Source organism: Artibeus jamaicensis, unplaced genomic scaffold (assembly GCF_021234435.1).
Source record: "Artibeus jamaicensis isolate MK-2021 breed Jamaican fruit bat unplaced genomic scaffold, CSHL_Jam_final contig_559, whole genome shotgun sequence".
NCBI classification, from domain to species: Eukaryota; Metazoa; Chordata; class Mammalia; order Chiroptera; family Phyllostomidae; genus Artibeus; species Artibeus jamaicensis.
The window spans coordinates 940,069-954,099 of NW_026521887.1; the positions used below are offsets into that span (position 1 = coordinate 940,069).

General features: G+C 35.6%; 1 protein-coding gene across 1 annotated transcript in view; it reads right to left on the reverse strand.

Moving 5' to 3' along the window:
• Nucleotides 1-14,031, reverse strand: part of MYO16 (myosin XVI) — a 660,093-nt gene that overhangs the window by 364,626 nt on the left and 281,436 nt on the right. Inside the window, exons 8-9 of the mRNA XM_053670348.1 lie at nucleotides 11,383-11,458; nucleotides 8,682-8,835 (exon numbers count right to left, since the gene is read on the reverse strand). Of these exons, the coding sequence (XP_053526323.1) occupies nucleotides 8,682-8,835; nucleotides 11,383-11,458 (230 nt within the window). The remainder of the gene's footprint in view (nucleotides 1-8,681; nucleotides 8,836-11,382; nucleotides 11,459-14,031) is intronic.

A 14,031-nucleotide genomic window follows, 5' to 3' on the forward strand; every position in this document is an offset into this window, starting at 1 on the left:
AATATTTATATGAATGTATTTCATTAGTTAAGTATGATGTTTAGAACCAGTCACCAAAGTCTGAGGTGTAACCTAAATGGCTTTCTTTACATGAATCTTGCACAAGGAGATTTTACTCCAGATACCTGCTCAAAAGGGAAAGCCTCTAAAAAAGAAAGTTTCCTATTTCAATGAGTGCTGATGTTTTGAAATGAACTTACGTATTATTTCTTTCCTGCAGAAAACTAGTATGAATGAGGAGTGTTTCTCATCACTGGAAACATTTACTAAACAGTAGTAACAAAGTTCCACATACAAACACAAGGGTTCTAGTGGAAGTGCTTTGTTCATCATGACTCCCTCTGGACGACTGCTCCCTGCTAGCCACAGTCTCCCTGACATCTATGACCACAGTGCAAGGCCTCCCAAGTGAAACAAAGACTCTAAAGAATCTAGAACTGAGCGTCTGATTGAACTTATCTCAGGTGATGCTGTTTACTGCACAATGGTCACTGAAACTGATTTTGAAAACGCCTAGGTCGCTCAGGGTCAGAACCTTACAGGTGCAACCAGAGACATGTGTTCACCCAGCCGAAGTGAGGAAATTAACATCTGTAGTGCAATTGTACCTCAGGGTCTTGGAATAAAGTGCACTCTCCAGCGCTCATCTGAGCACCCTGGTCTAAATTACAAGGAGGCATTTTGCGCAATGAATGTCCCCATGTGCAGTGATGAGACATAGCTCAAAAGCTACCTTCCTCCTATGATTAAAATTTTTAGATTTGCGTGGCCAGATTGTGTGTACCATGAAATTTTGGAAATGCTTAGACCATCTTCTATGCTCATTTCTGTCTTAGGCTGGAGAACATGAGCAAAGAATCCAAAAACTTGGATCCTAATTGGAGTTGCCACTGAGCTATAAGTTTGTGAGACTTCTGGGCTTCTGTTTCTCTGTGAATAAAATGTGAATAATTATATCTAACCATCCTACATCATAAAGTTTAAATGAAGATAAATGGAAATGGTTATTAAAACTGCTTTGATATGCAAACCATTTTCCTTTCAATTGAGAAACAAAAACAACAGAAAAATTATTGTGTAGCCACAAGTTGCCTTGTTTTTGAATGAATACAATAAGTTGAGCCTGTTTCATAAAATGTGGCACCTTCGAGGCTTTCCACAAAATCTCCTTAAGCCTATTGTGTGTCTCAGATTTTGCTGTGGCTGAGGACATATTACATAACTCATGCTGCACCTTCAAAAATCCTCACAGGGTATTTCTCTTCAACAATGACCATTGGGCTGAAGCCACCTTGGGATTTTTCCCTGACTCCTCCATTTCCTTTTCTTGTGGCTCTCAGCCCTGCTCAGTTCTGCTCCCTCCTAGACCTTTCTTAGTCCTACTCCAAGCAGCATATTCTCTTCCATCACAAGTTCCAGCTGACTCAGAAGCACTGGAGACCCAGACCCAAACCTAATCAAAAGACGCACCCAACCAAAGCTGGTCTTCTCAACAATGGGTTTTCTTTCCAGCTGCCTAGAAAATAAGATTTGCTGCATACGATCACAATCCGTTTAAAAGCACCTAGCTGAAGGCACCAATTCTACTGTCAAGCCTATAGCCAAAAGGCCTTTTTTCTTTAGATAATTTGCTGACAGTTCATGGACAAATAAAGAACATTCTTTGTTTTCTTTTTCTCATTTGTCAAGGATTTATGTAGTATTACAATGAGCCAGCTACTGCCCTAAGCACTTTTATAAATATTAACTTGGTTATTCATCAAGAACAAGCCCATGAAACAGGCATCATCCATCAATATCACCATCACTCTGGTAAAACTGCACACTGCAGTGCAATCCTAAGGTTGACTATCTAGAGTTAGCATGGACTCCACATCTCCAGTAAGTCTGCCTCACTGCAGGTGCTGGCCGCATATTTGGGAGTCTCCATTCCACCCACACTTGGACCACCTAGCTACAAATTTGGGGGTTTCCATAACCCACCCTCGGGTTAGATAATTCACTACATAGTATAGTGTTTCCGTGAATTCACTAGAACTCATATGCTTGTTATTACTACAGCTTTATTATAGACAACATGTAAATCAGGACCAAGGTGAGTTCTGAGAAGGTCCTAAATGCAGAGCTTCTATGTCCTCTCTCCCTGGAGTTAGGGCACATCCCGGCATATTGATGTGTGTACCAAACAACAAGCCCCATCACAATTGTTGTCCAGAGTTTTTATTAGGGTACCATTATGTAGGCATGATTGACTCAATCATTGACCACATGTTTGATCTCAGTCTTCAGTCTTTCTTCCTTCCTGGTGGGGAGGCTTGCTCAGTGCCCCAGTCTGTAAATCACATAATTATTTTTCAGTGTGACCAGGCTCCACCCTGAATCACCTTGTTAGCATAAACTTATATATGATACAAGGAACTTTTGAATAACAAAGACACTTGGGAATTCTAGGGTCTTAGAATCTCCCCCCTCAGAGGGCAAGAATGAAGGCCTGGACAAATTCTTCATTATATAACACCTACAATTTACAACTGAGAGAAAATGTAGAAGAGAATTTTATTAAATGACCCAAGTCACAAAGCCAGTAAGTGCTGAGCCCAGTAAGTAAAATCATGTAACAGTGGGGAGTCATAATCCTTACCACCCTTATTTTGACATTGTTTCTGTAAGTGCTGACTCTGACTACATACATAGCTTGTATAAGAATCCTAGGAACTAATTTCCAAAGATACAGACTCTACTCTTCAGTCATCTCAGCTCTGGTAGACTTGTTGAACTTCAACCATAAAACCAGGATGATGAAACACCAGAATGATGAAACCCAGGATGATGAAACACCAGACCACTGCTTGACCAGTTTCAGAACAGATTGTGCTGGTCTCCATATAGAAAACTTTTCAACTCCCTCCCCTTGATCTCTTTGTTCAGCTTTCCTTCTTCCTCATTATAAAAACATCTGTCTGTACGGAGATGCTGAGATGTCTTTTCAAAGATATTGTATTAATTTATTTATTTTAAAAGGGGGGGGCAAGGAAGAAAGAGAGGGAGAGAAACATCAATGTGTGGTTGCCCCTTGTGTGCCACCCACCAGGGACCTGGCCTGCAATCCAAGCATGTTCCCTGACTGGGAATCAAACCAGTGATCCTTTGGTTCACAGGCTGGCACTCGACCCACTGAGCCACACCAGCCAGGGTGCTAGGATGGTTTTTGAGGCAGGAACCTGCCATCTTTTCAGGTTGCCAGCACCTCAAATAACACTCTCTTTCCCATCAGCACCTGTCTCATGAGTTTGGCTTTCCTGGTGGCAGGCGGCTGGACCTGAGTTCGGTTACAATCTCTCCCAGAATACAGACTGTCTTCTGAAGCTGTCATATTAAAACTCACCCTAAATTGACAATATGTCACATCTATAGCTGAGTGACTATAACTGTGAAGCTCAAATCAACAATTTCCTGTTTAGAGCCAAACTAGAAGTTTTAGAATCAAAAATAAAAATGACCTTCTCACTGAAACAACATAAAATTGGGTATATTTGTAGGTTAGGAGACTAAAGTTAAAGTATCAGACATGAATGTAAAGATAGGGATAGTGGTAGAAAGTACTTTCAGGTGTTAAATTTTTTAGGGATTAAATGACAGTATGCATGTAAACCACTTTGCACAAGTCCTGACAACTTGTAATTGCACAACAAATAAATTTTACTGTCGTTCTCATAAGTTATCATTACTATTGTTATTAAAAAATAAAAACCCACAATTGTTTAGTAAACTACTCTATTTAGGCACTGTGCAAAAATTTTGTGGCTCCCACCTCAAGGGCTCCATGAAATAGAATATTAGAAACAAAAGTATGCAAATACCGAAACTTTCCAGTGGTTAAAAACCCTAGGAGAGCACTTCTATATTCAAACACCAAAGGGTATATTCAGCAGCAGCTGGTACCTTAGCAGCAGTAACAGTAAATGAGCCCACCAACATATATAAAGATGGAGAAGACAGTACAGAGCATAGGCACGCAGTGGCAGAAAAGGAAAGAAGAATGCAGTGGGGAACTGCAGTCAAGTATGAGAGTAGTTAGTAAATTTAAAGCAGAAAGACAAAAGCTAAAATTTTACAAATAGAGAATATTATACTCGGAAAGACCTTTGGAGTTCATTCTAACCTGCTCATTTGAGACATGAACTTGAAAGTCAGGCAACAAATAAAGATCTTAATGATGTTCTCTGAATAGAAGATATCTTGGAAAACATGAAATATGCAATTATCCAATAGGGTAGGAAAATCCCATTGATTATATATTGAAACAAAGAAAGGCATTTACTATGAACAATGGGACACAGTGGAAATGACATTCTTATCCTGGCTAAGTCACAAAATGCTCACCAAAAAATGAATATGAGTTGACAGTGGAAAGAAACTTTGACTTTTATGCTGAAATATTAGAAAGAATAAAACATACAATTCTTTCTTAAAATTTTAGCAAATTATACTCTGGAAAAATATGGGTTAAATTTGATGAAGAAAGATGGGCAACCATAATTCAGATGAGGAATACATGATAAGTCTTCAGTATGAGAGCTAGGAATGAAAGGTGGGGAAAAAAGATTTACTGAAAAAATAAATGATACAGAGAAGAGGAGAAAGCTTTTTAACTTCTTTCTAGTTCTATACTTCTCATACCAGTGAATATGCTCTATTCATTTTTAGGCAGCATAATGAAATTAAAGAAGCAATGGTCAGAAGGAACTACTACTCTTTGCAACAACATGGATGGAACTGGAAAGCATTATGCTGAGTGAAATAAGCCAGGTGTTGAAAGACAAATCCCATATGATCTCACCTTTAACAGGAAGCTAAACAACAAAACAAACAAGCAAGCAAAATAAAAACAAATACACTGAAATAGAGAACAGGAGGACAGCTACCAGAGGGGAGAGGGGAGGGAATTTAAGGGGAAAAAATGGGAGGGATTTAGAGGAACAAGTATAAAGGACACAGGGACAATAACTAAGGGGGGTGGGCTGGAATGGGAGAAATAAACAGAAAACTGTACTTGAAAAATAACTAAATTTTTTAAAAAGTGATTAATTAAAAAAAAAAAGAAAGAAGCAATGGTGTCCAGGGAAGGCTTGCTTTGGACGGAAGCAGAGGGAGACTAGTAATTGAATTCCTACCTGCTTTTTTTCTTTCTTCTTAATATTTTTGTTCTATTTTAATTTCTCCTTTGCTCCCTAAAGTTGAAGGACTTCTGAAAACAGCTGAAGACCAGCCTTCACAAAATTTAGGAATTAAACCATTCAAGAAGTCAATTGACTTAAATGAATGAAAACTTATATTTTCATAGAACAATAACATCTGAAAAGATTGAAAAAAACCATCTGCAGAAAACTGTGGCAATGTTCAGGAGAGAAGAGGGACAGAAAATCCAAACTCTCTCCAAATTCTCTGCATTGGAATTTTGTCACAAACAACTGCTTTGTGACAAAATGCTACTTTATAAATGATGTATGAGAGATTTTTTAAAGAAATCTATTTATATCTCCTGTTAATATGTAAATTACCCGATATATTTCACGTACAGGGTGGGCCAAAAGTAGGTTAACAGGTTTTCTTTGTGTAAAAACAATACAATAATTAATATATAGTAGCACAAGAAGAAACTATGTGTTTCATGTACTCACAACTGTAAACTTATTTTTGCCCCACCCTGTATGTTCTCTATCAAAAGAATGGCATGTTGAAAATGTCCCAACACATTTCAGTAAATATGTTGTACAAATCTATCACTATGGTGAGATCAAAATACACTAAAATCAACAAGTATTATTTTTCTCAACAATACACACTTATCAGCTTTAGAGTATGTTTTGCTTCTATAATGTGTGTGAGTTTGTTTATGGAGGAAGCTTCAAGTATCCATATTTTTTCTTCTCATGGTAAAACAAGACCTAAAAGAGTAGATTATAGAAAGTAAAGTTTTCTGCATTAAAACACAGTAATACCTAGTTATTATTTCATCATGTCTATTTGCTCCTGGTTCTTATTTATTTACAACATTTTAAAGACAATGAGAAACAGTGTGGTAAATTTGATCCCAACCAAGACATCCAATTCTATGGATAGAAGAAATGAAAGCAAGTTTGTATATGTGATGAAAATTTAGAAGTTGTATATTAAAAAATAAAGATAAAAATAATGATTCAAAATAATGAATTATAAAAGAAAATGTACAAATCTTAGTTATTTTTAAATTAGCCAATTTTTTCAGAGATAACAAAACTTATGATTATCATTATTTATTTCTTTGATTTAATTTTAAATTCTATCTCTGAATAAAAATAACAAGAGACTATAATGAATAAAAGGTTAAAATTCAATATAAAACTTATTTCAAAGTTTCAAAGCTTTGCCGTGAGTCAATACAATAAAAATGCAATTAAAACAGTAATATTTAATTGTGTAGAACAAATAAGTCATTGATTATTCTGTTTAAAATCTGATGCTCAATTATTAATATAAAAATTAATAAAAAGCACTTTTTTGAGAAAATTTATTGTTTGTGTTCTTCTGTTTTTAAAAAAGCCAAATTATAAATAAACTGTAGACACATAGAAAAGTTAATATTTATCTAAAATAAGTTATTATGAAAGAATTTGGTTTTAACTCAAACTTCAATTCTGATTACATACTAATTTCTCTTAACTTGGAAGACCATAACAGAATCCTAAAAGTAAAGTGAAACATAGTGGGTATTGATTTTAATATCAATACCTGGAAACTAAAATTCTTCCATGGCAAATGTTTGTATGATTTCTCTCATTTCAGTGATATCAGCAATATAATAATGTAAAGAGCAAGGTCAAAATATTCTAACCATTCATTTTAGGTAACTTGAAATTTGTCTTATCAATTAACTATTTCCTGACTTGACTCCAACTTTTCTTTCTATGACTTCTTCCCTTTTGCTCCTATGTAAATGTGATACCATTTTTTTTTACTTGTGAAAATAGCAGACAGTGAATGCAGTATAGGTAAGAATGTGGGAGCCAACTGCTGGGCTTCACATCTTAATCTGTCATTTTCCAGCTCTGTGATTTTAGGGAAATAAGAGAAACTTAACAGGGCTTTGAAGATAGAGGATAACTCAGGAAGGTTCTTAGCATAGTGTCCCACATAAAAATCAAGCTCCTTTACCATAGAGTTAAAAAAAAACAATCCAATAATAAATATATCTTAGTGTTAAATAGAAGTGAGTGAATTTATGTATGGCTTTAGCCTCTGAATTGTCTAGATTAATTTTAAATTAAAAGCATTTTTGAATACTGGTAATGAGACAGGCTCTGAAATCAGATCTTCCCCCTTCAGCTTACTTATTCATCACAACAGCCTTGGGGCACGCCCTTTGGCAGCACCTTTTCAACTTCCCAGGAAATCTAGTCATGCCAGTTCTGGGTCTCCCTCCACCTTTGGGAAGTGGGGCAAATTGTCTGATGGATCAATCTGGGAAGAATGTCTTCTCAGCCGGTCTCCTTCTTCGGAACAAGCCTTCCCGCAGAGAGCAGTTTTTCCTCTTCCCATGTACTGTAACCTTGTCTGGGAGCGCCCTCCCTTGGGAGACCTGATCTGGTTTCTAGGTGCTTAGTCGGTAAAGCTACCTGATAATGGGACACACTTGTAAACCCTTTCAGCTGCTAAGATCAGTTACATCCTTCAAAGTATCTCCTATCACCGATCAGCTATAAAATGGACTCCAACTTTTCTCTTTGATTATTTCTCAGATTGTCCAGAAACCACATAGTGCTATTTATCTGAGGCACCCTGAAATATTCTGATATTAGACATAATATTCATTGTCAGAAAAAGAAACATGTTCACAGAAGGAGGTAATTTCCTCAAGGTCTCACTGGCTGTTTCTTTTATTGAGATATAATTCACACAGCACAAAATCCACACTTTTAAAATGTACAATTCTGTGATTTTTAGCATATTCACATGTTTGTATAAAAATGTACTTTCAGAACATTTTCATCATATCCAAAGACCCACATCCATTAAGAGATAGATAGTCCTTGTTACGCCTTCTCCCTACCCCTGAAAAACACTAAATGCATTCTATTTCGATGGATTTGACAATTCTGGACATTTCACATAAGTGGTAACATATCATATGTGGACTTTTATTTCTTTGTTTACTTAATGTTTTTAATGTGTATCCTCCTTGTAGCATGTGTTAGTATTTAGGAAATATTTCAAACAACAAGAAATCATTAGTTTTAACTTTAGAGAAATAAATGAATAGTTGCATTTCTTACTTTAGGAAATTTAGCCATCATGACAGTTTTTGGAAACCTTACATAGAGGTTTAGCTAACAATTTGGAGTGTGTTTAAAATATTATCTTTGATCTCGTGTTGACAAGTATACCTAATTACTAAAGTAGTAGTGTTTTTTTTTTAAAAAAACAGAGGGTTTTCATAAAAGTATGCTAAACTCATTATTGTCAACAAATATTTTTTGATAAATATATTGACATGCAGCTTCAATTTTCTAACTTTTAGTTGAGAGATAGATTTAATATTGACTGTAAAATGACTGGCGATTAGAGAAGAAGACAAATAAGAATAATTAACTCAGCTGAAGACCAGGTCTATGGCTTAATCATTCTAGAAAGAAGGCACTTACAGCTTACTGGAAAGGGCTGGGAGATCATGAATGATCTCTTCATAGGGCTCCTCTTGTGCTAAGATGGGCACAGGTAAAGGCTCCTTCATTTTTTCTTCCCAGGCTATTTCAGCTTTTAGCAGCATTTCCTCAATAAATTCAGATGCAGCGATATCTACATAAGACATAAAATCAGAAAAGGGGGCTGGTGAAATCAAAGTAAACTATTTATTTTCAATAATTCTGAAAATACTAAAATTTATCAGCATGTGGCAAAATAAAGACATTAAGATTTTGGTAGAAATAAAATTATTGTACTGCCATTTAAAAGATTATCTTTTTCACATTAGTGAAATTAAATTACAAATCAAATGAAAAATATATAAAAATCATTTTCACTAAGTGGCGATGAGTAAAATGTAAATCCTTGAGAAGCTAATCTTGATGTCATTGTATTGTCAGTGAAATTCTTCCTTCATCTTGATGTATATGAAAAAAGTGATAAAAATAGTTATACATTCAGAATTACTATGCTATTATAAAACATGTAGTAAGCATTCTAAAACAATTTACTAAATAAGTAGATGTACAAACAGATATTAAAACAGTGGGTCTAACCTCTCAATCTGAAATATGAGTTGTCATACAGTAATTACTTATTAATTACATATTAACAGTGATATCTGAACATATCTGGAGAGCACTATAGATGGACATTAATCAAATTTACACTTATTAAAAAATAATAATGGAAATCAATAAATCCTGAAGAAAACTTCACATTAATAACGATTAGGAACCTAACTGAGGCAACTGCTCCTTTTCAACCTTCATAACTAAACTGCATGACTACCTTTGTCTATAAATTTGACTTATGTGGCTTTATTGCCTGGATGTGGAAATTCAGCGACCTCACGAAGGTATTTATGTCAGGATTTATCATTTGCTTTAGGTTAAATCATAACCACATAATGAGTAGGAGACAGCTCAGCTTCCTTGCCTCGGGAGATCAGTTCTTCACCTAACAGCCATTCCCCAAATGACTTTAATTCCTCAGATGACTTTTATGCATCCATTTCAAATTTACAAAACACAAAATAGCAAGAATATAATATTGTACTATGATAATTTTCATTTGCTCAGTCAAAATATAGGTGTCAAGTCCATTGTTCTCTGTGCTATTGTTTTATCTGCTTCATTCTTCTTGCTCTTGGATAAGGATGCCGGGATATCCTGCATTTACTTGAAACCTCTCACTGAATTATAGCTCATTATCCCTGTGTATGAGAGAAGTATTTCCACTCAATCAAAAAATGTTTACTCAAGGTCTACTATAGTCACATCGCTATGTCTCTCATGACCAATATTGATGGTAGACATGGAGTGACCAACTCGGGCAAAACTGTCTGAGTCTTCATACAGTAGGCCTGAGGTGACCAAGTTTTAGTCATTTCCTGGGGCTCCAGGACTGTCAATTACCTTGGATGGCCATTTTGGCACAACTGACACTAGACCTAAAAGATGAAAGAGTGATGAATGGGAGTCTGTGTAGTTCAGGGTCAATCGTATTTTCCCTTCTCTGGGCAAGAAGCCAGAGATATGAACTTGAAAATATGATCTGTTAGAAATAGAGTAGAGTTAACAGAGATCATGACTTACAGTTCACAATAAAAAAAAACATTCAAAAAGTAGAAGAAAATTATTGATTTATATTTGCTCCTTTAATATTTACCATTAAGTATGCTTTTGTTGTTCATGTTAAAATTACTACACTATTGTTAATATTAGTCTGTTCTAAAGTTTTAATATCAAGCTATCATAGTTCTATTTGTTAAATCATCAACTTATTGTAGCAGAGATTAAAAAAAACTCCCAGCAATGATACTGAATTCCAATACAATAAGCAATACAGCAACCCCCTCATCCTGTCTTAAACTAGAGGTTTATTAGGTAATCACACTTCCTCCCATAGTACATCAAATAAGAAATCTCAGGTTGTAGTTAAAGAAACAAGAAGAACAAGGAGATATGTAATATTCAGATCAATTACTACCTTCAAAATTTTATATTATTTCCTTACTTATGCTAGACTTTTTTCTTAGAATTTTTCATATACCAAAATAATTTATGAGTAGTAACTTTACTGTCAAATTTTCTAAAAGCAAAAACAAAGTGGCATCCATTTTTAAAATACAAATCTAAACATATAGGAATACTGGTAAAAAGAACTCTAGAAATGTTCAAAATATATTTATTAAAAATAAGTAAAATTAAATTAACATTTTCAAACTTTTAAATTATCTTTAGAACATTAGTCTCTATTTCCTGCAATATAAATATCTGTTCAGAAAAATACTATTATTGTTTAAAAATACCCTAATGAACAAGCATGTATTAGGTATGATGAGAAACTACTTAAATAAAAGCATGAAAATATTTTAAGCTAATGACACTGCAGGAATCACTGGAAGTTTAAAGTCTGAATGGCAAATTGCAATGAAGCACACAGTAACCTATAAAGTTAACTGCTCTCTAATATCCTCTTGTCCTGGAGTAGTGCCTCTGAGTTTGTAAATCATGCTTGAAGCAGGGTGGTTTTCACAGAGCTTCTCAGGAGAGACTGACTCCCATTTGCTAGCTATGCTCATGGCAGATGAACAACTTCCATAGGACAGAAAGGAAAGAGTGACTGCTCAGTGGTCTCAGGACACTTTCAACCTACCTGAGGCCTTCTCTTCATTGCAGTTCAGAAGGTTTGGATTTGCTTGATGCATCAAAAGAATTTTCACCAGGTTTGTCTGAAACATTAAAGATAATTGAAATAGGGAATACCATGCTGGATACTGAAAATTCATCAGTAAATTACACACAGTCATGACCTCAATGGGGCACTTACGTTTGGAGAAATGAGAATGCATTAGCATAAACTACTATGCTAATGTTTCTTCCACTCTCCATTTCCTGCTCCTTTTTAAAAATGAGAGACATATAAACAATTTCAGCAATTAATGCACTCAAACCAAACTCTACTTATCAAATGAGGGATAAACCACTGAGGATTTGAAAAAGCACATTTTGCACTTCTCAGGCTTCCTGCAGGACCTCTCTTCTGGGAGGAATCATATGCCACAGTGTGTTTTGTTTTTTTAATTCAGCAGCTCATTAAAGTCTCACTTACTGATACTGTCCACCCATTACAGCATTGTGGACAATAAAGTCACATTGGAGAATTAGAAAAAATCTCAAGTTACAAAAATTAAGCAACTTGATGAGATATTAAACACATTTTTAAAAACATTAGTATAAAGTACATCATACATACAAAGTGTGCATATAATGTATATGTACCATTAAAAGAGCAATAATGAAATAAATTCCAGTGTGCCCAAATGTTAAATGTCATTCATGGAACCTTTGTGGATTCTTACTAAAAATTCTTCTTCTTTTTATTTCCCTGAGTTGACCACCATCATGAATTTTGGGTTAACCATTACTATGGTTTCTTTATATGCTTAGACCTTACACACAGAAGTATCCATAAACAACAAATTGCTTAATTTCATCTGTTTGTGACATTTATAGAAATAAATCCTGGTGTACAAGGTATGTCTGGGAAAAGTCCAGCCATTGTTAATAGAACAAGAACAGTTTGTGTGACGTTGGTGTAGCCAAGGAGAGTGGACTGGAATGCACAGGAGTAAATAATGATTTCACTATGCTAGTCACTGGAGATGGTAGACGCCATTGAATGAGCATGTGTACTGTGTGGCTATCACATTCAAAATGCCTGAGTGAGTAAAGCAATGAATCTGCATCCAATTTTTCATTAAGCTTGAACATTACTCTGTGGAAACTATTCAGATGAGTCAGAAGGCTGAAGCTATGGACAACTGGTGATCAGCAGCTTTATCACAACAATGTGCCCATTCACACATCAAGTCTCAAGTAGAATTTTTAGGCAAAATATTAAATTGCCCAGGTGACTCAGCCCCCCCCCCAATGCTCATATTTGATGCCCTGTGACTTCTGGCTTTTCCCAAAACTAAAATCACCTTTGAAAGGGAAGAGATTTCATACTGTCAGTGAGATTCAGGAAAATAGGAAAGGGCAGCTGATGATGACTGGGAGAACTGTGTGAGGTCCCAAGGTGCCTACTTTGAAGGAGACTGAGGCATCATTGTCCTATGTACAATGTTTCTTGTATCTTGTATGCTCTTCAATAAGTGTCTTTATTTTTCATAGTACATGGCTGGATAGCTTCTTGGGAGACCTTGATATGTTTTCCTGTGACTGACCATGGGAAACTGAAACTGTGTAAAGCAAAGTACTGTAATCATCCAAACCATCAAAGGGTAAGGTGACTGGCATTCTGTGTGTGTGTGTTCAAAAAAACACTATAAGGCTAGGAGAAAATGTGTTTAAGCTAAAATTTTAATTCACACAAATTATTGAATATAGACTACATTCCACTGATAGTTACAGGGAGCTGTTCCACGTGGAATGGGGAGGAAGGCCAGTGGGGAGTGAGTTGGCACACAGGAGCCATACCAATGGATAGTTTTTCCCATGGGGAATCAGGCCTGCATTGTACCTGGGCTGCTATGAGACTTGTTTTTGCTAAAACTCCCTCACCCTGAATTGAGGCAGAAAGTGCTTACTGTAACTTCCTAAAATTTGTGCTAAACCTCCCAAGTATGGAGTATAACCAGTTCAACCATTTTCCCCACTGATCTGCAACATCCTTCTCTTTGAAGTAATTAGCAACATTCATTCCTTTGTTATCTGTAAAAGGTAATCACCTACAGCAGACCTGTGCATAGTAAATGAGGACTATCCTCAATGTAATGTACCCAGAAAAGCAATAAAAGCCTGTCCAGGCAGGGGTGAGTGCTCTCTCTCTCTCTCTCTGTCTTTCTCTCTCTCTCACTTAGAGAACCACCATGCCATCCCTTTTTCTCTACAGGACTTCTGTAGTCCTTGTGTATTTGTTCATAGCAGCCACAATACACAATCCTGCCAGCCAGGATCTGCACTAGATAGTTGCATTTCAATCGAATAAAATTTAGCAAAATTAATCCTTGATATTTTCTTAAATTACCTCTTTAAAAAGTTTAAAAGACAGTGATGAGTTTGGAGATGGTCAAATTCCTATTTCAGAAGCTAGAAGAGATTGTTTCATTTAATTTACTAAAGAGAAGTTATGGTGTTAAAGGTCTCCAGGGAATTCAGAATTTGTATATCTCATACTCTTTGATACATACTCAACATTATAATGAGTATATGCCTCTAACTCAGAACCATCTGAAGAGTTTCTGATCTAAAATATAAAACTTTCAAGTAAATTCTTAATGTTAACTTTATTTTTAATCCA